This window comes from Bos grunniens, chromosome 2, assembly GCF_055505025.1.
Source record: "Bos grunniens cultivar Pamir isolate PY7600 chromosome 2, Bosgru_T2T1.0, whole genome shotgun sequence".
Lineage (NCBI taxonomy): Eukaryota > Metazoa > Chordata > Mammalia > Artiodactyla > Bovidae > Bos > Bos grunniens.
Genome location: NC_141166.1, coordinates 65,012,543 through 65,038,672, shown reverse-complemented (window position 1 = coordinate 65,038,672; position 26,130 = coordinate 65,012,543). Strand labels below are relative to the sequence as shown.

Sequence of the window (26,130 nt, the reverse complement as noted above, 5' to 3'; positions counted from 1 at the left end):
ATAGCAGGATCCTCTATGACCTACCTCCCAGAGGAATGGAAATAAAAGCAAAAATAAACAAATGGGACCCAACTAAAAAGCTTTCAATAAAGGGAACTATAAGCAAGGTGAAAAGACAGCCTTCAGAATGGGAGAAAATAATAGAAAACGAAGCAACTGGCAAAGAATCTCAAAAAAATACAAGCAAGTCCTGCAGCTCAATTCCAGAAAATTGAGCATGGTGTTCTGTCTTGATGAAGGGATGGCAGTTTATCAAATAGAAAGGAGATGTTGCAATAGGAAGTGCAGGAAAAGCAGTGGACAAATTGTAAGTCATCAAGTCATCAATTAAAAAGCAGAAACTGATGATTCAATAAAAAAGCCAGCTACATTTTTTTTTAATAGGAAATAGTCTTAAATAATTTAAAGCTATATAAGAGAGGGACATGGATAGGACATATATAAAGATTGAGGATATGTAGGTTATATTTGTGGATAGTTACCAATTAGAAATTACAGCTGAAAAATTGTGGACTGATCTGCTGGTCCAGTGGTTAAGTCTCCATGCTTCCAACGTAGGGGGCACAGGTTCCATCCCTGCTCGGGGAACTATGATCCCACATGCCACATGGTACAGCCAAAAATAAAAACTTTACTGATTAATTTAAAAATAGCAATATATACCTTTTGTAGGTTAACAGAAGTAGCATTTTTATGAAGAGTCTTACTGAACAGCATAGAAATTTAGTGAGAAGAGTGTTTGCAAATTTCTTTAATGCCTGATTTAATAGACTGTACTTAGGTCACTTACCTGCTGTTATAATACACTTTTTGCAATATGTTCTGATTGAGGGTACATGAGGAGAATCCTGGGACCATGTGGATCTTTTGTGTGGGGATCCCTCAGAGGTCCTGAGATCATACTTTACAACCTGCTTTTTCCATGCAAGTTTCTTTATCACCTTGACTCCCTCCAGTTTGGTGACGTCTTGTTGATCTCAGTAGTTTACTGCTGTCTGCGTTCCCTCCCACTTTCCATTTCTGCTTTTGTTATTTCCCACTACATTCAAGTCCAGTTTAAGGCTGATCTTCATGTCTTCACTGACGATTCTAGTTTCAGTGACTCTTCTCTTTGGCAAATACAGTTAGTTTCACATGGTTGGTGCTTAAGTGTTCTAAGTTTTCTTGTTTTCTCTTTCCAGCTACATTATAAAGCTCCTTTAAAATAGGGACCCTAAAAATTGAAAAGATAAAGCAAGAGTTTCTCCTTACGTTAAGTGTTAGGTGTAGAAAGTAATACTTATTGGTTGATAGGCAGTAGCACTGTCCAGGAAAGCAAATAATAGATCACAAACTCTTTTCTGGTCTTAAAGGGCTTACTGGAAAACCATAGTGTCTTCCCCATTACCTGCTACATGGTTATGCTTTTGGTGTTGCAGTTAATATTTCTTTTAAGAGCTCTTGTGTAATTAAAACTATCTTCAGTGCAGGCTTGTTGATCTTTTAAGCCACTCACTGATTTATTTTCTTGCCATTTCAGAAAAAAGCCAAAGGACAAGAGCTATTTGATCAGATTATGTACCACTTGGACCTTATTGAAAGCGACTATTTTGGACTGAGATTTATGGATTCGGCACAAGTAGCGGTGAGTATCTGGTTTTTGGAGGTTCTAAAATGGGGACAGAAATGGAAAATGTCAGATGATGTTCTCGGTGCTAGAAGGTTGCATATACTTAAATGTCTTCTTTTTTCCTGTAATTTTCTTGGAATAACCCGAAGTGCTTATTTATTATTTTTTTAAAAAAAGGTCTAACCCTAAGCCATATTCCCAGAGCATGATCTCTGCAAATGAGGCTTGGAAATCTCAACCACTGGATTGGTCTTGAGCAGACTAGAGTGAACACTGTGTGAGGGCACGGGAGTTTCTTGGGCTCTTGGGTGAATGATAGAAGTTCCTTGTTTGCAATTAAGGTGAATATTGAACTAAAATATTCCTAATATCCCTTCCAGCTCTGTGATTCTCTGTCTATAAATAGATGCTCTTTGATGTGCATTTCAGGTGAGAGAACAGTGTATATAATAGGAAGTTGGGGGCTTTTCAAAGAATTTGTCCAGTATTTGAAAAAAAGTAGTGATTAAGATTGGAAGATGAATCAGTGGCCGCATCATCCACACTGAGCTGCAGAAGTGTTAATAATAAATTGGCAGTATTCTCTAATAACTGGGATTAGGAGTTTTTCAGTCAGGGAGGTTATATTTTGCTTTACAAAGTTTTACATAGGAATATTTTGTAGCATTGTTTGGAGTGGACAGAGATGAAAGTCAGAGTCAGTGCAAACATTTTGGGGATAAAAGTGATACTAGGGTCTAGAGTAGGGCATTTGCAGGGGTTGGGGGGCAGAAGAGGGATACCAGGACATTGAGCCTTGTTTTCTGGACATCTGTGATGGTGTTTCTGTGTTTAGTGACACAATAACTGCAGTGTTTAGAACCACAGGAGCAATATATATTCTATAAGAATCTCAAGTTCCTTTCAAGTGGGTCTGTGTGTGTGTGTATGTGTGTGAGGGTGATATGGTGTGATTGATAAATTAACTGGAATACCTCTATTAGATACTTCACAAAACCCACATTTCTTGGAGGTGAACTCCTAGACTGGCTTTATAGAGCATCTTCAGTAAATGTACAGCTATTAATAATGTCAGCTTCACTTGTTTTCTCTGATTTCCCCTGCAATTTAAAAAAAGCATGAGCATTTATTTACAGAGAATTGGTTAGGTAAATTTTGATACATCTTTACAATGGAATATCTGCAGCTCATTAAAAATGGTGATTTTTAAGTGTGCTAATTGACATGAATGATGTAAAAATTAAAAGGATTTATAAAATAACTTATAATAAAGCCCACTAGGCTTCTCTCTCTATAGAATTCTCCAGGTAAGAATACCAGAGTGGGTAGCCATTCCCTTCTCCAAGAGATCTTCCCAACCTAGGGACTGAACCTGGGTCTCCTAAATTGCAGGTGGATTCTACCACTTGAGCCACCAGGGAAACATATAAAATAACTGAATTTTTCTATTTTTAAGGAATTCTGGGTTTATGTTCACACATAAACATGAAAAAATTTGAAAAGCTATTTTCTCTAGTTTGAGTTCTGATCTCTGGATGGATGTTGTATAAGAGGCATTTCTCTTATTTCTTATTAATCTTATTTCTTTTCTATTAGACGAAATCCACTAAGGGTAGGAAATGAATCTTAGTTACCTCTGCTATCCAGTATGTATTAAGTAATAAACTAGACTGTTTATTGAATTTAATTCTAATCTGCTACTTAGTTTGATACAGGCTTGGTTGACTATTGAGTTTAATATCATTAAACTCTCATCTCCAGAGAGTTTAAGTCTTACATTCAGATGAAACAACAAATGATTTTGGAGATAGATAGTTTGTGCAGCTTCCTGTTTTTTTGAGGAGTCAATATTAGGTTTTAGGTACTTTCTTTCCGTTTCTTAACATATTTAAGTAATTATGAGAAGAAACAGACATGCAGCTGTTCCTGAATTGCATTATTTGTTCTTTTCTAATATCAGTACTTACTGAATTACTAGATCCTGTAGTTTTTCCTCTCATTTGATTCACATGGTTATAACAAATGTCTGGTAAAGCCAGCATTAGAACTTGTAATCCCTACTCTTTTTAGTTTTAGTTTATGCCTCCTAATGTGCAGAAATCTAGGCATTAAGATTAAATTTAAATAGCGTTACATTTTCCAGTCTCTACTCTTGCCAAAAACTCTGTAAATTAAACTGTAAGAACAATAATTGGGAAATGAAAGCTATTAAAAATCAACTCTAGACAACACTTCAAATACTCTTAAAGTGTTGACTCACTTGATTCTGTAACGGTCTTAGGACATAAGTAAACATAGAGATAGATGATTGTCAGTTGTTTTTAGTGTGGCCAGATTTAACCCCAGAAGTAAACAAAATTTATACTTGACAAACAATTCAGTTTATCAGTGAAGATAGAGAACTTGGTAGATCATGTGGCTTTTTTGGTGAGGATCATCTGTGTAAACTAAGTTAACCCGTGGTTTCCATAACTATTTATCATACTTACTTTGTTGACATAACTATAAAATCTAAAGGGAATGAGGGTGAAAAAGAGCCAAGGAATTACATGCTACAGTTTAACCTTGGATATGTGGCATGTCCATATTTGTAAAATTAATGTGTTAAAATTTAGTTTATGGATCATTTTAGATCAGCCCAAGATATGTATGATTGTAATTATGCATTCATTAAGGAGATAGTCAAAGTAAATTGATGAGGTCATAGTTCACTTTTCTTCCTATGTAATCAGATGAGTTTGCTGTTTTTTAAGTTACTTACTTTTGGTTGCACTAACTCATTTTAGTTGAAACAGTAGTGCATTTACAGAAAAGTTGCAAGAATAATATGAGTAATTATTTTTCAGGAATCATTTGAGAGTTGCAAGTATGATGTCCCATTTCCCTTGAATTTCCTACAGAGAAGCATGTTCTCCTGCACAACTCAATATAGTCATCAAAATCAGGAAGTTATTGTGACATTACCACTATCTAATCTTCAGACCCCATTCAAATTATGCCTGAGAGTGTCATTTATAGCCAGAGGTTCACTGTTACCAGTTGCTCCCCATTCCTCCTCCCCACAGCTCCTGGCAAATGCTAATCTTTCTGTTTGTGTGAATTTGCCCATTTTGAGACTTTCATAGAAATGGAATCATGTAATTTGTGGCCTTTTGAGTCTGAAAATGCACTTGGCATAATGTTTTCAAGGTTTATTCATATTGTAGCATATATCAGTACTTGATTCTTAACAGCCGAATAATATTCCACTGAATGGATATACCACCTTTTTATTCGTTCACTGATACACATTTAGGTTTATTCATTTTTGGCTGTTATAAATAACACTGCTGTGAACATTTGCACACAAGTTTTTGCACTCAACATAACTCTTAAATTCTTTTGGATACGCATCTAGGAGTGGAACTACTGGATTATAAGGTAACTTTATGTAGAAATTTTTGAAGAACTGCGAAATTGTTTTCAGTAGTGACTGTACCATTCTGCCTTCCTATCAGCAGTGTATAAGAGTTCCAATTTCTACATGTCCTCACCAACATGACATTCTCCCTTCTTTTTTTTAAAGATCCCCGCCACCCCCCCCCCCACCCCACAAACATGTATTTATTTGGCTGTTTTGGGTCTTATTTGTGTCCTGTGATGTTTGGACTCTGTACTTATGGCATGTGGGCTCCAGAGCTGCTCTATGACTTGTGAGATCCTAGTTCCTTGACCAGAGACTGGACCTGCATCCCCTGCATTGCAAGGCAGAATCTTAACCAGTGAACCACCAGTCAAGTCCCTCCCCTTTGTGATTCTGATCATACCAGCTGGTATAGAGTGGTCTCATTGTAGTACTGATTTGCACTTCTCTGATAGAAAAGTTCTTCTCTGATAGCATCTGTTCATGTGCTTGTTGATCGTGTGTGTATCTTCTTTGGATAAATGTCTGTTCAGATTTTTTATCCACTTGAAATTCAGTTATTTCCTTCTTTTTGAGTTGTAAGAGTTAAACTATTACCTAGTCCATAGTCACCAACATTTATACATATTTTCTTCTTTATCCATTTGGAGTTAATTTTGGTATAAGCTCTAAAGTAGGGGGGGGTCAAACTTCATTCCTTTACATGTGAATGCATGTGGATATCCAGTGATCCTAGAACCACTTGTTGATAAGATGGTTTTTTCCCCATTGAATGGTCTTGGCACACTTATTGAAAGTCAGTTGAGCATAGATATTTGGGTTTTTTCCTGGGTTCTGAGTTCTGTTACATTCATCTATATGTTGCTTCTTACACCAGCACCACATTGCCTTCATGTGGTGAAGTAAGTTTCAAACTTAATTACTTTGTAGTAAGTTTGAAAATTGGGAAATGCGAGTCCTTCAATTTCATTCTTCTGTTTTAAGATTGTTTTGGCTGTTCTGGGTCACTCATACCTCCCATATATATTTTGGATCAGCTTGTCTATTTCTGCAAAGAGGGCAGTTGGGAGTTTTGATGAGAATTACACTGAATCTGCATATCTGTTTGGGAAGTATTGTCATCTTAACAACGTTAAGTCTTACACATGAATTATGTTTTTATATTTCTAAAGCAGTGTTTTATAGTTTGTTTACACATCTTTCATCTCCTTGGCTAAACTTACTCATAAACATTTTATTCCTTTGATGTTATTGTAATATGTAATTTTTTTAGTATCATTTTGGATTTAGTTTGGATTCTAGTATATAGAATTCATTTTTATATATGTTTCTTATATCTTACAACCTTACTGAACTTGTTTATTAGTTTTTTTGTGTTTTATGTATAAGATCATGTTATCTACAAATAAAGGATAGTTTTAACTTCTTCCTTTTTAGTCTGAATGCCTTTTATTCCTTTTTCTTTTCACTTAATCTCTTTTTCTTACCTGAGTGCCCTGGCTTGAACATTTAGTAAAACATTGAATAGAAGTGTTAAGGGTGGTCATTGTTGTCTTATTCTTGATCTTATGGGAAGTGTTCAGTATTTCACCATCAAGTATGATGTTACCTGTGGGATTTTTCTAGATGCCCTTTATCATTTTATCATGAAATTGTGTTGGGTTTTGTTAAATGCTTTTTCTGCTGAGAGGATCATATGATAGATTTCCTGTATTCTGTTAATATGATATATTACTTTGACCATATTTGATGGTATGTTGAATCATTGTTGCATTTCTGGGATAAATCTCACTCGTGGTGTAAAATTCTTTATATATGTTGCTTGCTTTGATTTTGTTGAGGACTTTGATGTCCATATTCATAAGGATATTGGTCTATAGTTTTTTTGTGTGTTTTTTTTCCCTTGTGATACCTTTGGTTTCAATAAGAGAAGTACTGGCATCAGAATGAGTTGGAAAGTCTTCTTTCTTCTATTTTTTTGAGGCTCTCCTGAAGGATTGGTATTAATTCTTACTTCAACACTCGGTAGAATTCACCAGTGAAGCCCTGGGCTTTTCTAGAGCTTTTTGATTAGCGACTCAGTCTCTTTACTTTTTACAGGTATATTCAGATTTTCTGTTTCTTCAGTTTTTAAACCAGGCAACTTTAGAGAGCCAAAGGTGGACTTAATGGATGAGAGGTTGGGATAATAGGAGTAAACCAGGATTATTCTGGCATACTAGGATTTCTTGTTAAATCACTAAGTCTTGTCCCACTCTTTGTGATCCCATGGACTGTAGCATGCTGGGTTTCCCTGTCCTTCACTATCTCCCAGAGTTTGCTCAAACTCATGTCCATTGAGTCAGTGATGCCATTCAACCATCTCATCTACTGTTGTCCCCTTCTCCTCCTGCCCTCAGTCTTTCCCAGCATCAGGGTCTTTCCCAGTGAGTCGGCTCTTCACATCAGGTGGCCAAAGTATTGGAGCTTCAGCTTCAGCATTAATTCTTGCAGTGATTATTCTGGGTTGATTTCCTTTAGGATTGGCTGGTTTGATCTCCTTGCTGTCCAAGGGACTCTCAAGAATCTTCTCCAGCACCACAATTTGAAAGCATCAGTTCTTCAGCACTAAGCCTTCTTTAGGGTCCAACCTTCACATCCATACATGACTACTGGAAAAACCATAGCTTTGACTATATGGACCCTTGTCAGCAAAGTAATGTCTCTGCTTTTTAATACACCATCTAGGTTTGTCATAGCTTTCCTTTCAGGGAACAAGCATCTTTGAATTTTGTGGCTGCAGTCACTGTCCGCAGTGATTTTTGAGCCCAAGAAAAAATATGTCACTGTTTACACTTTTCCCCCATCTATTTGCCATGAAGTGATGGGACCAGATGTCATGATCTTCGTTTTTTGAATGTTGAGTTTTAAGCCAGCCTTTTCACTGTCCTCCTTACCTTCAAGAGGCTTGTTAGTTCCTCTTCACTTTTTGCCATTAGGGTGGTGTCATCTGTGTATCTGAAATTGTTGATATTTCTTCTGGCAATCTTGATTCCAGCTTGTGATTCATCCAGCCCAGCATTTCATGTGATGTATTCTGCATATAAACAAGGAAACAATATATATAGCCTCGACCTACTCCTTTCCCAATTTTGAGCCAGTCAGTTGTTCCATATAAGGATCTGTTGCATTTTGACCCCATACCAGTTTCTCAGGAGACAGGTAAGGCAGTCTGGTTGGTATTCCCATCTTTAAGAACTTTCCACAGTTTGTTGTGATGGAAGCACAAGCCAGAATCAAGATTGCCAGGAGAAATATCAATAACCTCAGATATGCAGATGACACCACCCTTATGGCAGAAAGTGAGGAGGAACTAAAGAGCCTCTTGATGAAAGTGAAAGAAGAGAGTGAAAAAGTTGGCTTAAAGCTCAACATTCAGAAAACTAAGATCATGGCATCCGGTCCCATCACTTCATGGCAAATAGATGGGGAAAGAGTGGAAACAGTGTCAGACTTTATCTTTTTGGGCTCCAAAATCACTGTAGATAGTGACTGCAGCCATGAAATTAAAGGACGCTTACTCCTTGGAAGGAAAGTTATGACCAACCTAGATAGCATATTGAAGAGCAGAGACGTTACTTTGCCAACAAAGGTCTGTCTAGTCAAGGCTATGGTTTTTCCAGTGGTCATGTATGGGTGTGAGAGTTGGACTATAAAGAAAGCTGAGCACCGAAGAATTGATGCTTTTGAACTGTGGTGTTGGAGAAGACTCTTGAGAGTCCCTTGGACTGCAAGGAGATCCAGCCAGTCCATCCTAAAGATCAGTCCTGGGTGTTCATTGGAAGGACTGATGTTGAAGCTGAAACTCCAATACTTAGGGCACCTGATGGGAAGAGCTGACTCATTTGAAAAGACCCTGATGCTGGAAAAGATTGAGGGCAGGAGGAGAAGGAGATGACAGAGGATGAGATGGTTGGATGGCATCACTGACTCAATGGACATGGGTTTGGGTGGACTCCGGCAGTTGGTGATGGATAGGGAGGCCTGGCGTGCTTCGGTTCGAGGGGTCACAAAGAGTCGGACACAACTGAGTGACTGAACTGAACATAATCAAAGGCATTAGCATAATCAATGAAGCAGAAGTAGATGTTTTTCTGGAATTCTTTTGCTTTCTCTGTGATCCAACAAATGTTCACAATTTGATCTCTGGTTCCTCTACCTTTTCTAAACCTGTCTTGTACACCTGCAAGTTCTTCGTTTATGTACTACTGAACTGAACTTGGAAGAGTTTTAAGCATAACCTTACCAGCATGCGAAATGAATGCCACTGTATTGTAGTTTGAACATTCATGGATCACATCCTTGTTGTGGCGAAAGAGCTTGTGTAACTCAATGAAGCTATGAACCATTACATGCAGGGCCACCCAAAATGGACATGTCATAGAGGAGACTTCAGACAAAATGTAGTCCACTGGAAGAGGGAATAGCAAACCACTCCAGTTTTCTTGTCGTGAGAACCCCATGAACAGTATGAAAGGGTAAAAAGACATGACACTGGAAGATGAACTCCCCGAGGTCGGAACATTCCAGTATGCTCCTGGGGAAAAGCAGAGGGCAATTACTAATAGCTCCAGAAAGAATGAAGTGTCTGGGCCAACGAAGAAATGACACTCAGTTGTGGATGTATCTGGTGGTGAAAGTAAAGTCCAATGCTGTAAAGAACAATATTGCATACTAGGATATACGGTTACCCTTGTTTTAGTTGACTGCACAATACTGCCCCATCTTCTGTTTTCAAATGTAAACTTAATTTAGTATCCTTTTATACAGTGTAATGATGATCTTAAACCTTAAGTTATGGTGATGAAGTCTGTGGATGCTTTCCCTAGAAAAAGGCATGTACACATAACCTGATGTGCACATATATAGGTAATTCAGGTATTCCTGAAGCCCGCCTATGGACTCTTGTTTAGTAACTCTTTTTTAGTAAATAAATAACCTGTATTTTAAAGAAAAGCAGATGGTGGTATTCATTTCCATGATTTTTCTTCAAGTCTTTATGATAATAGTGTGTTTGAAAATTTATTATCTTTTTATACTGTTGGTGAAACCTTGTTACAAAATCTCATTGTGTGACTCTACAAGTTTATGGTAATTTAATATTTTTTGATGAACAATTTAGGGAAACTTTCTTCCATGAAAATGACAGGATGTGTAAAGAGTTGCCTTATGACAGCAGAACTGCCAATATTGATGGTTTTTAAAAATAATAATTTGATAATTTTATTGTACAATAGAACTTTCCAATGTGTAAGTAATATATCTTAAGCCAGGCAAGAAAGTATTATTCTTTTGATACTAAGTGGTTTTAGGTCAGTACAGTCAGAATTTGCCAAATTTGAGAAAAATAACTGTAACAATTAATTGTTAATTAATTCAATTAGTGGTAACAGTTTGCCAGAGAACATGTATGATTTATTTTGAAGGAATGATATTCAGTCTTGAAATGTCTACAGGAGTCAGAAGAACAAAAGAGAAAGAAGATGTCATGCATGTTAAAGAATGAGAGTTTTATTTACTTCTAACAAGTATAGATTTTCTCTTTTTTAGAATTGTGCTATATGCTTGATATGTTTTCTTTTTTTTTTTTTTTCATTTAAAAAAATTTTAAAAACTTAACGTATTTTTTAATTGAGGGATAATTGCTTTACAGAATTTTTGTTGTTTTCTGTCAAACATTAACATAAATCAGCCACAGGTGTACCTCTTGAACCTCCCTCCCATCTCCCTCCCCATCCCACTCCTCTAGGTTGATACAGAGACCCTGTTTGAGTTTCCCAAGACATCAAGCAAATTCCCATTGGCTATTTTACATATGATAATGTAAGTTTCCATGATACTCTCTCCATACATCTTACCCTCTCCTCCCTTCTCCGTGTGTCCATAAGTCAGTTCTCTATGTCTGTTTCTCCTTTGCTGCCTTGGAAATTAATTGATCAGTATCATCTTTCTAGATCCCATATATATGCATTAGTATATGATATTTATCTTTCTCTTCTGATTTACTTCACTCTGTATAATAGACTCTAGGTTCATTCACCTCATTCAGTTCAGTTTAGTTCAGTTGCTCAAGTCGTGTCCGACTCTTTGTGACCCCATGGACTGCAGCATGCCAGGCCTCCCTGTCCATCGCCAACTCCCGGAGCTTGCTCAAACTTATGTCCATCGAGTCAGTGATCCCATCCAACCATCTCATCTTCTGTTGTTCCCTTCTCCTCCCACCTTCAATCTTTCCCAGCATCAGGGTCTTTTCCAATGAGTCACTTCTTCCCATCAGGTGGCCAGAGGATTGGAGTTTCAGCTTCAACGTCAGTCCTTCCAGTGAATATTCAGGACTGATTTCCTTTTGAATGGACTGGTTGGATCTCCTTGCAGTCCAAGGGACTCTCAAGAGTCTTCTCCAACACCACAATTCAAAAGCATCGATACTTCAGTGCTCAACTGTCTTTATGGTCCAAGCTTCAGATCCATATACAACTACTGGAAAAAACCATAGCTTTGACTAGACAGACCTTTGCTGGCAAAGTAATGTCTCTGCTTTTTAATATGCTGTCTAGGTTGGTCATAGCTTTTCTTTCAAGGAGCAAGTGTCTTTTAATTTCATGGCTGCAATTACCATCTGCAGTGATTTTGGAGCCCCCCAAAATAAAGTCTGTCACTGTTTCCATTGTTTCCCCATCTATTTGCCATGAAGTGATGGGACGGGTGCCAGGATCTTAGTTTTTTGAATGTTGAGTTTTAAGCCAATTTTTTCACTCTCCTTTTTCTTTCATCGAGAGGCTCTTTGGTTCTTCTTAGCTTTCTTCCATAAGGGCAGTGTCATCTGTATATCTGCGGTTATTGATATTTCTCCCAGCAATCTTGATTCCAGCTTGTGCTTCATCCAGCCCAACATTTTGCATGATATATTCTACATATAAGTTAAATAAGCAGGGTGACACTGTATAGCCTTGACATACTCCTTTTCCTACTTGGAACCAGTTTGCTGTTCCGTGTCCAATTCTAACTGATCATGATGGTCTCATCAGCAACCTAGAGCCAGACATCCTGGAATGTGAAGTCAAGTGGGCCTTAGGAAGCCTCACTATGAACAAAGCTAGTGGAGGTGATGGAATTCCAGTTGAGCTATTTCAGATGCTAAAAGATAATGCTGTGAAAGTGCTGCACTCAGTATGCCAGCACATTTGGAAAACTCAGTAGTGGCCACAGGACTGGAAAAGGTCCGTTTTCATTCCAATCCCAAAGCAAGGCAATGCCAAAGAATGCTCAAACTACCGTGCAATTGCACTCATCTCACACGCTAGTAAAGTAATGCTCAAAATTCTCCAAGCCAGGGTTCAATAGTATGTGAATTGTGAACTTCCAGATGCTCAAGCTGGATTAAGAAAAGGCAGAGGAACCAGAGATCAAATTGCCAACATCTGCTGGATCGTCGAAAAAGCAAGAGAGTTCTAGAAAAACATCTACTTCTGTTTTACTGACTATGCTAAAGCCTTTGACTGTGTAGACCACAACAGATTCTGAAAAATTCTTGAAAGAGCTGGGAATACCAGACCACCTGACCTGCATTGTGAGAAATCTGTATGGAGGTCAAGAAGCAATAGTTAGAACTCGACATGGAACAACTGACTGATTCCATATAGGAAAAGGAATACATCAAGGTTGTATATTGCCCCCCTGCTTATTTAACTTATATGCAGAGTACATCATGTGAAATGCTGGGCTGGGTGAAGCACAAGCTGGAATCAAGATTGTAGGGAGAAATATCAATAGCCTCAGATATGCAGATGACACCACCTTTATGGCCAAGAGCGAAGAAGAACTAAAGAGCCTCTTGATGAAAGTAAAGAGGGGGGTAAAAAAGTTGGCTTAAAACTCCACATTCAGAAAACGAAGATCATGGCGTCCAGTCCCATCACTTAATGGCAAATAGACGTGGAAACAATGATAGACTTAATCTTGGGGGGCTCCAAAATCACTGCAGATGGTGACTGAAGCCATGAAATTAAAAGATGCTTGCTCCTTGGATGAAAAGTTATGGCCAACCTAGACAGCATATTAAAAAGCAGAGACATTACTTTGCCAGCAAAGGTCTGCCTAGTCAAAGCTATGATTTTTCCAGTAGTCATGTATGGATGTGATAGTTGGACTATAAAGAAAGCTGAGCACTGAAAAATTGATGCTTTTGAATTGTGGTGTTGGAGAAGACTCTTGAGAGTCCCTTGAAGTGCAGGGAGATCAAAGCAGTCTATCCTAAAGAAAATCAGTCTTGAATATTCATTGGAAAGACTCATGCTGAAGCTGAAACTCCAATCCTTTGGCCACCTAATGGTTAGAACTGACTCCTTAGAAAAGACCCTGATGCTGGGAAAGATTGAAGGCGAGAAGAGAAGGGGACGACAGAGGATGAGATGGTTGGATGGCATCACCAACTCAACGGACGTGAGTTTGAGTAAATTCTGGGAGCTGGTGATGGACAGGGAGGCCTGGCATGCTGCAGTCCATGGGACCACAAAGAGTCGAACATGACTGAGGGACTGAACTGAACTGTTGTTCCATGTCCAGTTGTTTCTTGACTTACATACAGATTTCTCAGGAGGCAGTTAAGGTGGGTCTGGTATTCCCATCTCTTGAAGAATTTTCCACAGTTTGTTGTGATCCACATAGTCAAAGGCTTTGGCATCGTCAGTAAAGCAGACGTAGATGTTTTTCTGAAACTTGCTTGCTTTTTCAATGATCCAACGGATGTTGGCAATTCTAATTCACCTCATAAGAACTGACTCAAATATGTTTTCCTTTTTATTGATATGTTTTCTTTTCCCATTTTTTGATAGATTCAGAGACAGAAAAACACCAACATGTTAATAAGTTGTAACTGACAAGTAGCCATCTGTTGATTTGTAGAGCAGTTGTGGTGAAGTAGGGAACATATCACTTTTCCCTCAAAAAAGGAATTGAAGGGGCAGTTACCACCTATCTCTAGCCATTTGTTGCCAAATAACTTTGCTGGATCTTCAAGTATTAATATTTTAAGAGAAGTTAGAGATCCATATTTTTAGAGTAAATCTTTCATTTTTAAAAAGCACTGGTTAAATTTTATTTTTTTTATCTTTTTTATATATATATATATATTTTTAAATTTTATTTTATTTTTAAACTTCACAATATTGTATTAGTTTTTCCAAATATCGAAATGAATCCACCACAGGTATACCTGTGTTCCCCATCCTGAACCCTCCTCCCTCCTCCCTCCCCATACCCTCCCTCTGGGTCGTCCCAGTGCACCAGCCCCAAGCATCCAGTATCGTGCATCGAACCTGGACTGGAGACTCGTTTCATACATGATATTATACATGTTTCAGTGCCATTCTCCCAAATCTCCCCACCCTCTCCCTCTCCCACAGAGTCCATAAGACTGATCTATACATCAGTGTCTCTTTTGCTATCTCGTACACAGGGTTATTGTTACCATCTTTCTAAATTCCATATATATGCGTTAGTATACTGTATTAGTGTTTTTCTTTCTGGCTTACTTCACTCTGTATAATAGGTTCCAGTTTCATCCATCTCATTAGAACTGATTCAAATGTGTTCTTTTTAATGGCTGAGTAATACTCCATTGTGTATATGTACCACAGCTTTCTGTGACTGATGAAAGAAATCAAAAGAGGGCTAAATAAATGGAGAGGTATACTGTGTGCATGGCTTAGAAGACTCGGCAAAGTAATCACTTCTTTCCTAGTTGATGTTCAAGTTTAATGCCATTTGTGTCAAAATTTCAGAAAATCCTTTGTAGATACTGACAAAATTATTTGAAAACTTCCTTGAAAAGGCACAGGATCTATAATACCTAAAAAACAATTTTGAAAAAGAAAAATAGTGGGAAGAATTCCTCTATTTAGTTTCAAGACGAATAACTGCTGTAAATAGGATTGTGTGGTATTGGTAGAACCACAGGCACATAGATCAATGAAACAAAATAGGGAGCTCTGCATGAGTATGGCCAGGCAACTGATTTTTAAGATACCCAGTGTAATTCAGTCAAAGGAGGGTAGTCTTAACAATTGTGCTGGAGCAATTGGATATCAAGCAAAAATATGAACCCTGACCTAAACCATATACCTGTATAGAAATTAACTCAAAAATAGTGTACATTAGTATAAGAAGTAAAACTATAAACTTAGAAATATATGAGAACATCTTTGAGACCTGGGGCTTGGAGAAGAGTTACTAGGCATGATACCAAAAACATGACCATTTTTAATCAATGAAATGGATTTTATCAAAATTAAAAGATTTTGCTTTTCCCCAAAGAGGATATATACAGATAGCAAATAAACACACAAAAGGATGTTCCTCATCCCTTGGCATCAGGGAAATGTAAAGAAGACTTTGGTGAGATGTCATTACTATACATCTGTGAGTACAGCTAAAATAAAAAATTATGATAACTCTAAATGCTTATGAAGATATGGAGAAACTGGATCTCTCAAACATTGGTTTTGGGAGTGGTATAGCCAGTATGAAAAATAGTCTGGCAACTTCTTAAAAAGATAAACTTACACTTACGTATGACTCAGCAGTTTTATGTGTGGTCACTTATTTCAGAGAATTGAAGACTTATTTCTTCACAAAAACCTGTGCATGATTGTTCATGACAGCTTTATTAGTAATAGCAAAAAACTTGGAAAAGCCAGTGTCCTACAGTAAATTAATGATTAAAGAAACTGTGACACATTCATACCTTGGAATACTACTCAGCAATAGAAAACAAGAAATCTGTTGACACACACAATTTGGATGGATTTCAAGGGCATTATGTGGAGTAAAAACAGTCAATCTCCAGAGGTCACATATCGTATACTTCGTGTATGTAACAGTCTCAACAAAATTAGAGATCAGGTTAATGGTTGCTGAGGTTTAGGGATGTTGGAGGTACGAGTGGATGTGTCTGTAGAGTAGAAGTATGAGGGAGCTATTGGTGATAATGGAATATATCTTTATCTTGATTGTGGTATCAGGTCAGGAATTGAGATGTGTGATAAAGTGACATAGAACTGTATAGGCACATTGTGCAGTGCCTGATTTTAGTAACTGATTTACTGTAGTTATGTAAGGTGGAAGCATTGGGGGAGAAAGGGGAGATAGGAGGACCTCTTGTTATTATAATTGCAGCTGTGAACATTTCAGTAAAAGAATGTAAAAAATATAGTGTGAACCAAACAAAACATGTCTCAGCAAAGATTTAAGCCTCTGATCTGTATATATGTTTGTGACCTCTGGTTGATGAAGTTTTTCAAACTTCATATTTGGACCTTAGAATTTTAACTGGCCCAATCAAGTTTTTAAAGAAGAATGAATTAGGTAGATTTTAGACATTTATGTTCAGGAAAGGGAAACATAGGTAGTATTTCTCCTAAAAACTTGGAAAAAAAGGAAGAACACATCAGTAGTTATTTTTTGCCTTTTTCTTAAATCAGTTTAAGTATTGGTTTATTTATATATATATAACTTCACTTGGTCTCTGTGTAAAAATCCTAAGTAAAATAGCAGCATACTATGTTTATTATTATGTATTATGTATATGTATTGTTATATTTAATATAACATTTTCCAATGTATTTATATTTAATATACATTATATATATTACTAATATGTATCATGTATTATTTATATTATTAAAAGTTTATACTATTGAATAAAATAAAATATACTATTAAAAGTATGAACAATACATAATGATCAGGTGGAGTGTATTTTCAGAAATGCAAAGATGATTCAGTATTAGTTGATATAATTCATCATGTGTATCATGTATCATGTACATCATATACATCATGTATATCATTGTATATCGTGGGATTGGTTCCTGTGTTTACTATAAGACGTTGCTACTTTGTTGCTCGGTTGATGCTAGGTTCTGGCCATTGTACTTGCTCTCGGTGATAGACTGTAGTTTGTGTGATGTGTACCACTTCTGAACAGGCACCTGACACTTCATGTATGCTCATCTGCCTCTACCATATAGTTAAGTGAAACTGCATTTAAAAAAGATGGACACTCAAATATCAACCGCAAAAGAAAGATAAGTAACTCAGTGAGTTGAAGTTTAAGGCATTTTAGTTTACACAACACTCAGTGCAAATGGAAATGGAGGTGTTTGATCCAAAATTGAGAGCTGGAGAACACTTGACTGGGGAGACATTAGGGAGGGGAGGTGTTCCACAAGTGCACCCTTGTTGGAGGCTGCGGCAGTGGATCCCTCCATGGTGGATCTCAGATCACTGAGCTAAGGGAAGAGGCAGTTCTTGTTCAGGGTTAGAATGCAACTCTTTCGAGCACTGCAGATGTCATGTGGTAAGCTCTGTCTGGCCTGCAGACGCTTGCTCATCTGAGATCAGGCAGATAATACTCTTCCCTCAAATTCTTATCAGATGGTTTTGGTGGCCTGTGAAGCCCCTTCTTCTTGTCACCTCATGGACTTTGACTTATGTGGAATTGACCTTCCTTCTCTTTGTGTTGTGGGGCTAGCCTAGCTTTGGAAGGTGTGCCCATCTCTAGGGATGGTGGTAGATGTTGGGCAGATACGTGTCCCACCTGTGAGAACAGACCTGGTGGTTGCTCGAGGGCTCTACTCTCTTTACAGTTTTGATGATTTAAATACAACAACTTTAGATTAATAGAGAAACAATAGACGCATTCCCACTAAAGACAATGTACCTACATGCTTAGTCCTGTCCAGCTCTTGCAACTCCATGGACTGTAGCCCAGCAGGCTCCTCTGTCCATGAGATTTCCAGGTAAGAATACTGGAGCGAATTGCCATTTCCTTCTCCAGGGGATCTTCCCAACCCAGGAATCAAACTTGTGTCTCCTTTGTTGCAAGTGGATTCTTTCCCCACTGAGCCATCGGGAAAGCCCCTATTAAAGACACACAGGTGACAAAGTGAAAGTGAAGTTGCTCAGTAGTGTCCAGCTCTTTGCGACCTCATGGTCTGTAGCCTACCAGGCTCCTCTGTCCATGGGGTTTTCCAGGCAAGAGTTCTGGAGTGGTTTGCCATTTCCTTCTCCAGGGGATCTTCCCATCCCAGGGATTGAACCCAGGTCTCCTGCATTGTAGGCAGATGCTTTACTGTCTTAGCCACCAAGGAAGATCTTATTACCACTGCTATTAAATTATTTTAATAGAAGTAACAGCAAATGTAGTTGTAAACATTATAAACTTTGGAAAGGAGGAGGTGAAATGTCACTGTTGGCAGCTGATTGGATTGGATTGTTAGAACTTAAACAATAAAATTCAATAAAGTAGTGGGGAGTAAAAAATACATAGAAATAACCTATATGTTAAGTATACATATATATTCTGTATTGTAAGAAACACACACACAGGCACATATATTTGCTAAACAAGGAGGAACTGTTTTTGTTAAAATAAGTATATTTCCAAAATAGATTATGTGCTCTTCTTTCCATAGAGTGAATGTATAATCTGCTTAAGTCATCTACATTTCCATTATAAATTTGACTTTTAAGAATCCTAAGAAGGCATACTAATAATACACAGAAAAGTATTGTGGAAAATATATTTTAATGGCTCCTCTGAGTCTTCATTTGGAATTTCTTATAATCCAGAATTAAAAAAAAATAATTTTATTTATTTTTGGCTGTGCTGGGTCTTCCTTGCTGTGTTGGCTTTTCTTAGTTGCTGTGAGCCAGGCTACTCTATTTTGCAGGCTTCTCATTGCAGTGGCGCCTCTTGTTGAGCACAGGTTGTAGGGCATGCGGTCTTCAGTAGTTGCAGCACGAGGCCTCAACAGTTGGCGGTAACCAGGCTCTAGACTACATGTTCAGCAGTTGTGGCATACAGGCTTAGTTGCTGTGTGGCATGTGAGATCTTCCCAGATCAGGGATCAAACCTGTGTCTCTTGTAAAGGCAGGCGGATTCTTTATGACTGAGCTACCAGGAAGCCCAGCACAGACTTTTAACACCGAAAGAGTAATCACGCAGGTAGAATTTATGATGGAATCTAAAGCAAATTGATCTTCTGTTTTCGTGGCATTGATTTTTAACATTTGTTGATTGGTTAAAGTGTTAAAATTTGCTTTTAAACAATAATTTAATGTAGAGCATGAGCCAGGAGAAATATTTTTTGCAGAGGCAGTTGTTTGGAAAGATGGTTTACATATCTCTACCGCCAGCTCTTTGCCCTTTGAGCAGCAGCAGTGGTGCATCTACTGCTAGCTGTTTAGGCGTCAGAAGTCAGGAGTCGTTCATTTGAAGAGCTGTAGGGCCTGGGGTGAGGGTGTATACATGGTAGTGTTTTGGAAGCTTCTTAGGCAACTCTCTGTTTGGTTTAGCTATGGCTGTTATGTTTGTAATTACATATTATTTATTTTCTAAGATACACAAATAAATAATTGTTCTTTTGTTCCTAGCTCAATAGGATGGAAATAAATGTAGCTTCCCATAGTCTTTGAATTCTAAGTTTACCTACCACACTTTAGGAAATTAGGAGATTTATTTTGTTTTTAATGTACATGAGGAAGAAGAGCCATATTAGCTTCACTCTGTGCATCCAAAAGTCTATATCTGCATGTTCTCACCTTTATCTTCTGCTGTAGTTTAAACTCAACCCCTAAAGACCCTGATTCAAGGAAAATACTATCAGTGCCTGTCTCTGAGCTCTCAATTTTCCAGTCCCAGGGCTTGGAATGTGGAGGAGATGAAAGAAAACAGACTTGAAAATATGCAAACATGAACTCAGACCTTCCCCAGAGCATCACCAGGAACTCCCCCAGTTCCTGAATTTCACTTTAGAATGTGCTTGATGCTTTATCTGAGTTTTGGGTTGTGTTAAGGGAGTGCAGAGTGTAGAAGCTGTTAGATGCACATAGAAAGACTAAAATGCTTCCTTGGAAGAAAACTGATCCTTCGTCTCACCAGGAGAATTGTGTGTTTAATGTGCTTCTTAGACTTAGGGCACAAAGTAGAGACTACAGGTTTGCTTTTGAAACTAGCCATAAATGTTCTTAAACTGAAAAAATTTTGTTACAACCATTCAAGAAAGACTAGGTTGTTCTTAAAATAGTATTGGTCTAGCTTATGTTAATGTTTCCTTCTCAGTATCCCTTAAAATTTATTCTGTCAAAATTTGTATTTAGCCTGTTGATTTTCAATCCATTGTTAATGTCTTTACTCTTTACTAACACACAGGGTTTTTTTTTCCCTTTGAAGAAACTCTAGGGAATCAGAAACCAGTAATCTTGGGAGGTGGGGGGTGCATATGGTGATAGAAATTGGTATTGCAGGGGTTGGAGGGACTGTTGACTGTACACCTTTCAATATTACCAAAAAATTAACCATATAAATATATCATTTATATACAATATTAAAATAAGGGGGGCCTAATTGTTGAGTAAAAATATGCTTGTTGTAGAATAAGTTGAAAATATAAGAAAATACAAAGAAAAATTATAATCAACAATCTCAACCATCTAGAGGTAACATCTCATAGATTACTTCAGTCTGAAAGAAAAGTTGTGTTTATATATACAGTGTTGGCTCTGGTGCTCAGTCACTCAATCATGTCCAACTCTTTGTGACCCCATGGACTGTAGCCCGCCAGGCTCCTCTGTCCATGAGATTTTACAGGCAAGAATACTGTTGTGGGTTGCCGTTTCCCCCTCCAGGGGATCTTCCCAAGCCAAGGGATCAAACGGGTTCTTTACCACTAAGCCACCTGGGAAGCCCATATACAGTGGACCCATGACCAGTGTTAGGGTTTGGGAAGCAGTTGAAAATCAGCGTATAACTTTGATAGTCTTCTCTGTGTCCAGGGTTCTAGATCTGTGAATTCAACCCACCAAGGATTGTATGTATTGTGATTGATTATACTGTGGTGCGTATCTAATGAAAAAAGTCCACATATGAGTGGACCCATGAAAGTCAGCTCCTTGTTTAAGGATTACCTGTACAAATTTGTGCATTTTGACAAAACAATTTATAATGTGTTGTTATTTGAATGAAAACAAAGTAATTAATAAAAACTAAAATTATTCAGTTTTCCAGATTATTAACTATTTTGCTTTCATTCTTTTTCATTGCTGCATAGTTCTACATGTTGAAGTACTTGATTTCACCAGTTCATTATTGTTGGATATACAGATTGTCCTACTTTTCTTTGATTATAATTCCTTGTGAGTTAAACCATCAATAATGATTATTAGATGCAGAATTGCTGAGTCAAAGTCACAGTTTTGTTTTTTTTAACTTTTTAATTTGCACTGGGGTATAGTCAATAACAATGTTGTAATGTTTTCAGGTGAACCATTCATATACATGTATCCATTCTCACCCTAACTCCTCACCCATCCAGGCTGCCACATAACATTGAGCAGAGTTCCATGTGCTATACAGTAGGTCCCTGTTGGTTATCCATTTTGAATATAGTTGTATTTACATGTCTATCCCAGACTCCCTAACTATCCCTTCTCCCCATCCTTGCTCTCTTCCTCACATCACCAGTTAGGTCTCTAAGTCTGTGTTTTGTAAGTTCATTTGTATCTTTTCTGTTTAGGTTCCACATATGAGGGATGTCATATGACATTTCTCTTTCTCTGTCTCTGACTTAACGTCATTCCGTATAACAGTCTCTAGGTCCATCCAGCCACATAGTTATTTTTAAGGCGTAATCAGATTGCCTCCCAGAAGGTGTGTGCTCGTTTGTGCTCATTATGTGTACGAGCATCTCCGTCACTGTGGCTGCATGGCATGCCCAGTTGACCAGCCACTCACTTACAAATTCATTGCAGTATAATAGACGGAACCTGAAGATAGGCAACTCCCAGATTCCTGGTTGTGGGGAGAAAACAATATAGGGCATGTAAGTAAAATTGATCTCATACCCAGTATGTGATTGCTCTTAGGCTGTAGTAGGTATTTTGCACAATTTAAATCTAGAGTATTTGAATATTAGGTTCCTGCACTTAGCCATGATGGGTGAGCTTTTCACTGTCTTAGTTGAACTCTTCTCAGCTGATAGATCAAATTGTATTCTGCCTACTGCTGGCCAAGCATTATAATGGAAGGATGTACAAAATTGAACATTTGCTAGATTAAAATATTCCTAAAAGTGGATGTCCACCTGAATTTATCGAAAGATGAGAGATGGTTGACTAAGTAGTTTGCACACTTGAATCCAGAGAAGATATTGCACCATATTTAACTGTCTCTCGAAATGTTTACTGACCATCTTGTGTTGACATGCAGAGGTACTTTGCTGGCACACTAGCGGTTCTGTGAATTTCACTTTTGGATCTTGGCAGAGAAGGGGGAGAAGAGGCCAGGCAAATAATTGGCAAGAGAAGCAAATAGTTACAAGTCTGTTAACAATGAAGTCTTGTTTGCCCATGCTTGGCCTGTCTGGAGTTCTGAGACTGGATTCCTTAGCTCTGTGAACTGTAGCACAAGAGCACTCCTTTGGTTTAGGGTGCTTGCAACTGTAAGCATGCTGAAGAGAACACAGTCATGTGTATCTTAGTGGGATGAGTATATCCTGTCCCTGTTGCTGCTGCTAAGTCACTTCAGTCGTGTCTGACTCTGTGTGACCCCATAGACGGCAGCCCACCAGGCTCTCCTGCCCCTGGCATTCTCCAGGCAAGAACACTGGAGTGGGTTGCCATTTCCTTCTCCAATGCATGAAAGTGAAAAAGTGAAAGTGAAGTCTCTCAGTCTCTCAGACTGCAGCCCACCAGGCTCCTCCATCCTTGGGATTTTCCAGGCAAGAGTACTGGAGTGGGGTGCCATTGTCTTCTCCCCTGTCCCTGTTAGGACTTAGTATAAAGGCATTAATTGTAGGAAGTGGGCTAGGAATGGTTTATCAGTGCAAGTCTCTGGAATTGCTTCTTAGATCTGTTTGTGTTTTGTGTGTTTCAGAGTGAAAAGGTTACGGAAATCAAGACTGTTACTTTTTTTTTTTTGGTAAAGCAAAGGAGCAAGGGCTGCTTATTTAATAGAGTCTTGGTTGTGAAAAAGATCTAATTTTATAGTGTAAGCTCTTTCAAAGGCTACTACTTAGTGAAATTGTTATTTCACCTAACTTGGGGTTATGATCTGTTAATAAATCTCATAGTTTTATTACAAAATTGAACTAAGAATTAGAATATGATGATACATACTTCTAATTTTACCAGTTTTGAAAGGGTCCTCTTTTTTGGCAACAGTGAGAAAAACTAAGGGCAGAATTTAAAATAGCATGTTTTAGTAGCAGATGAAATGTTTTTAAGAAGTCATGTATCTGGTTGTAGGTCTTTCTTTTGTTCATATGTGTCCTATGTTTCTGTGTTCTGGGTAGATTAGCATTCACCCGCACTCCAGTTTTTAGTCTCACTTCTCTTTTTCTCTTGTGAAATATTTCCTTCAGCAAAAGCATGATGAAAATTAACTTTTAGTAATTAAAATGTTAAATTTTCTCTCTGCTTAACAGCTAACTTTTTGTTTTTGTTTTCAGCATTGGTTGGATGGTACAAAAAGCATCAAAAAGCAAGTAAAAAGTAAGTGATGAAAAAAATTTTGAAAAAAGTTGGAAACTGAATTATATATAATTGCATATTAGAAACTGGTTTCTCATAGTCGGGACATAATGTTTCTGATGAGTTTCTTAGCATCTCCATTTTTCTAAAAATAATTTCAATCCGATATATCGACCCACCCCTTAAATTATAGAGGGTTGATGGTAATTAGGTGCATGTAGTTTGTTTGTTTGTAGTTTGTTTCTAGAACAAAGGCTTGTAGTTTGAAAATGAGATTGAGTTCCCATGAGATGCTTAACTTCTGTTTAGTAGTTACTTACACTGGAATTTTTCTGTTTGCTATCTGCCCTGCTTTAGAAAGTATTTTGAGACTTTAAGGCTGTAACTTTATTTTTTTTTGTTAAGACTAATGAAAAGAAGTTATTCCCATAAAATGTCAGTATTATTCCTAGTGATAGGGGAGAATACCAGTGTCCAGTCCATAGTCCGTCATGTTTTTTGTAGTACCAGATTTTAGGGCACCTCAACTTTTTTACAAAATATTGGGATCTCTGATAATATAGAGGTTAGTGAAATGGTGAAGTGAATTGGAAAGGATGTGAGTGAATTTGCCAGGTGCAGTTAACAACAGGTGTTCTTTTTGCTCTCAAGAAATACAGCTCAGCAGCTTTGTAGGGCTGTTAGCATACACAGTCAAGACTTTTTTATTTGACATATTTGGCCAACTTTTGTAAGTCTTCTGGAGCTGTCTGTTCTTGGGAGCACAGATGATGTGATAGTGCTACATGGTGGTTGGGACATTTAAAAAGTCTACTGATTGTGTTAGGCTTAAGCCTACAGTGTAACCTGAATTATTGCTGCAATAATCTGTTCTCTTTTGTCCACTTCAGTAGATGTTTGACAAGTTTACTGACTGAAAATCCTTACTATTTAAATACCTGTATTGAAAAAATTAACGCCCTCCCTTTTCTTTTAATGGCAGTTGGTTCACCCTATTGTCTGCATCTTCGAGTTAAGTTTTATTCCTCAGAACCAAATAACCTTCGTGAAGAGCTGACCCGGTAAGACCACTATCTAGAATTACATACAAGAGTCAAGTTTCAGTTAGACTAGCCAAAGATGTTGGAAGATTACCTCAATAATTCCTTCAGTTTTACAGTTTATGAAATGGATACTTTGTCCTGGTAACAGGATACCTGACAAGGGAATTTCATTTTGAGACAGTGCTTTTTAAGTGTAGGATGTTTTCCTTTATTTACCAATTTTCAAAATAAACAGTTGGTTCTCTAACATCCTGCAAAACTAACTAACTAGCGAGTTCTGAAGTATCACTATCAACTCATGAATTTTAAACAGGGCAGTTGTGTTTTAATATATTACGTTTTTATGTTTATTGATATTCAAAATTATCTATTTTTGGCCACCCCTGAGAGTTATTTCAGGTTGGCTCCTGACTTTCTTTTTTGACATACCATTGAGTAATGAAAATATTTAATCCTGATTTCTCTTGAATGGTCTTAAATAACTTTAAATAAGTTACAGAAACTGATTTTTATTTTGTCTTGCCTCCTTAGTATTTATCCATTGAGTCTGTATTGCATTTCTATAACTCATGCACATGTACTACTTTTATTAAATAAAAAATTGAATTGCTGAATCCCTTTAGAAGGGTTTCCTCTTGAATATTCTCCTGATGGATAAGAGTGTAGCTGTCATTTGTGTGTATGTAGCTGTATCCCTTTACATACGAGGTGGCTGTGTTGTCAGATCACAGAGCTCATTCTCAGAATTTGCTTTAAACCTTGGTCTTTTGAGAGTGTCCTGAACTCCAGTGCATCCTTCTGACGCTGAATGCCCCTTGTTTCATATTCTTTTTCCTTTATAGACTTTATTGTGGGTAAAGTTTTGTAATTAAGAATGTTTCTTCTCAAATTAGAAGGGCAGGATTATTTTTCACGGTAGATTATTCTGTTTAGTTAAATTTGTGCCTTTTGTTTTTCTTAGGTATTTATTTGTTCTTCAGTTAAAACAAGATATTCTCAGTGGAAAGTGAGTATTAGTTTAAGGTAAACCATGTTTTCTTGAGTAGTTGAAAAAATAAGTTTATAGTTAAATATGAAAAAAAAGCAGTTAACATAAAGTATGTCTTATTTCCATTTATCATAAAACAGAGGTTGTGACATTGGCTTATTTAACACATTTATGTTTTGGTCTCAGATTAGAGTGTCCCTTTGATACAGCGGTTCAGTTGGCAGCTTATAACTTGCAAGGTAAGCAGTTCTTATGTTCGCTGTTAAGAGTGAAGGGTAATTCTTCTTTGTGTGTGTTTGAAGCCTCTCAGAAGATTCATAGTGACATGCCAGAAGAGAAACACCTGTGTTTCTGTAATCTTGCATTAGTATCCAGCTCTGATTCCCTTGTTTCAGAGCATTGCCTTCTTTTCCTTCCCTTTAACTTTATTTGCTACCTTTCTGTCTAATAGTATTTTCAAGCAGAATTTACAGGCTACTTGATAATTCAATACATGTTATGATTCGACCCTCAGCAA

At 37.5% G+C, this 26,130-nt stretch overlaps 1 protein-coding gene across 14 annotated transcripts in view; it reads left to right on the top strand.

Annotated features, from left to right (window-relative positions):
- The window catches only part of EPB41L5 (erythrocyte membrane protein band 4.1 like 5), a 167,482-nt gene that overhangs the window by 30,956 nt on the left and 110,396 nt on the right, over positions 1-26,130 (top strand). For 13 of the 14 annotated variants that reach the window (XM_086349565.1, XM_086349564.1, XM_086349563.1 and 10 more), the window contains 5 exons: positions 1,520-1,624; positions 23,561-23,603; positions 24,565-24,643; positions 25,587-25,631; positions 25,800-25,852. In XM_086349565.1, coding sequence (XP_086205691.1) covers positions 1,520-1,624; positions 23,561-23,603; positions 24,565-24,643; positions 25,587-25,631; positions 25,800-25,852 — 325 coding nt within the window. Of the gene's footprint in view, positions 1-1,519; positions 1,625-10,800; positions 10,875-23,560; positions 23,604-24,564; positions 24,644-25,586; positions 25,632-25,799; positions 25,853-26,130 lie in introns of all 14 variants that reach the window. The other variant, XM_086349589.1, reaches the window with a different exon arrangement.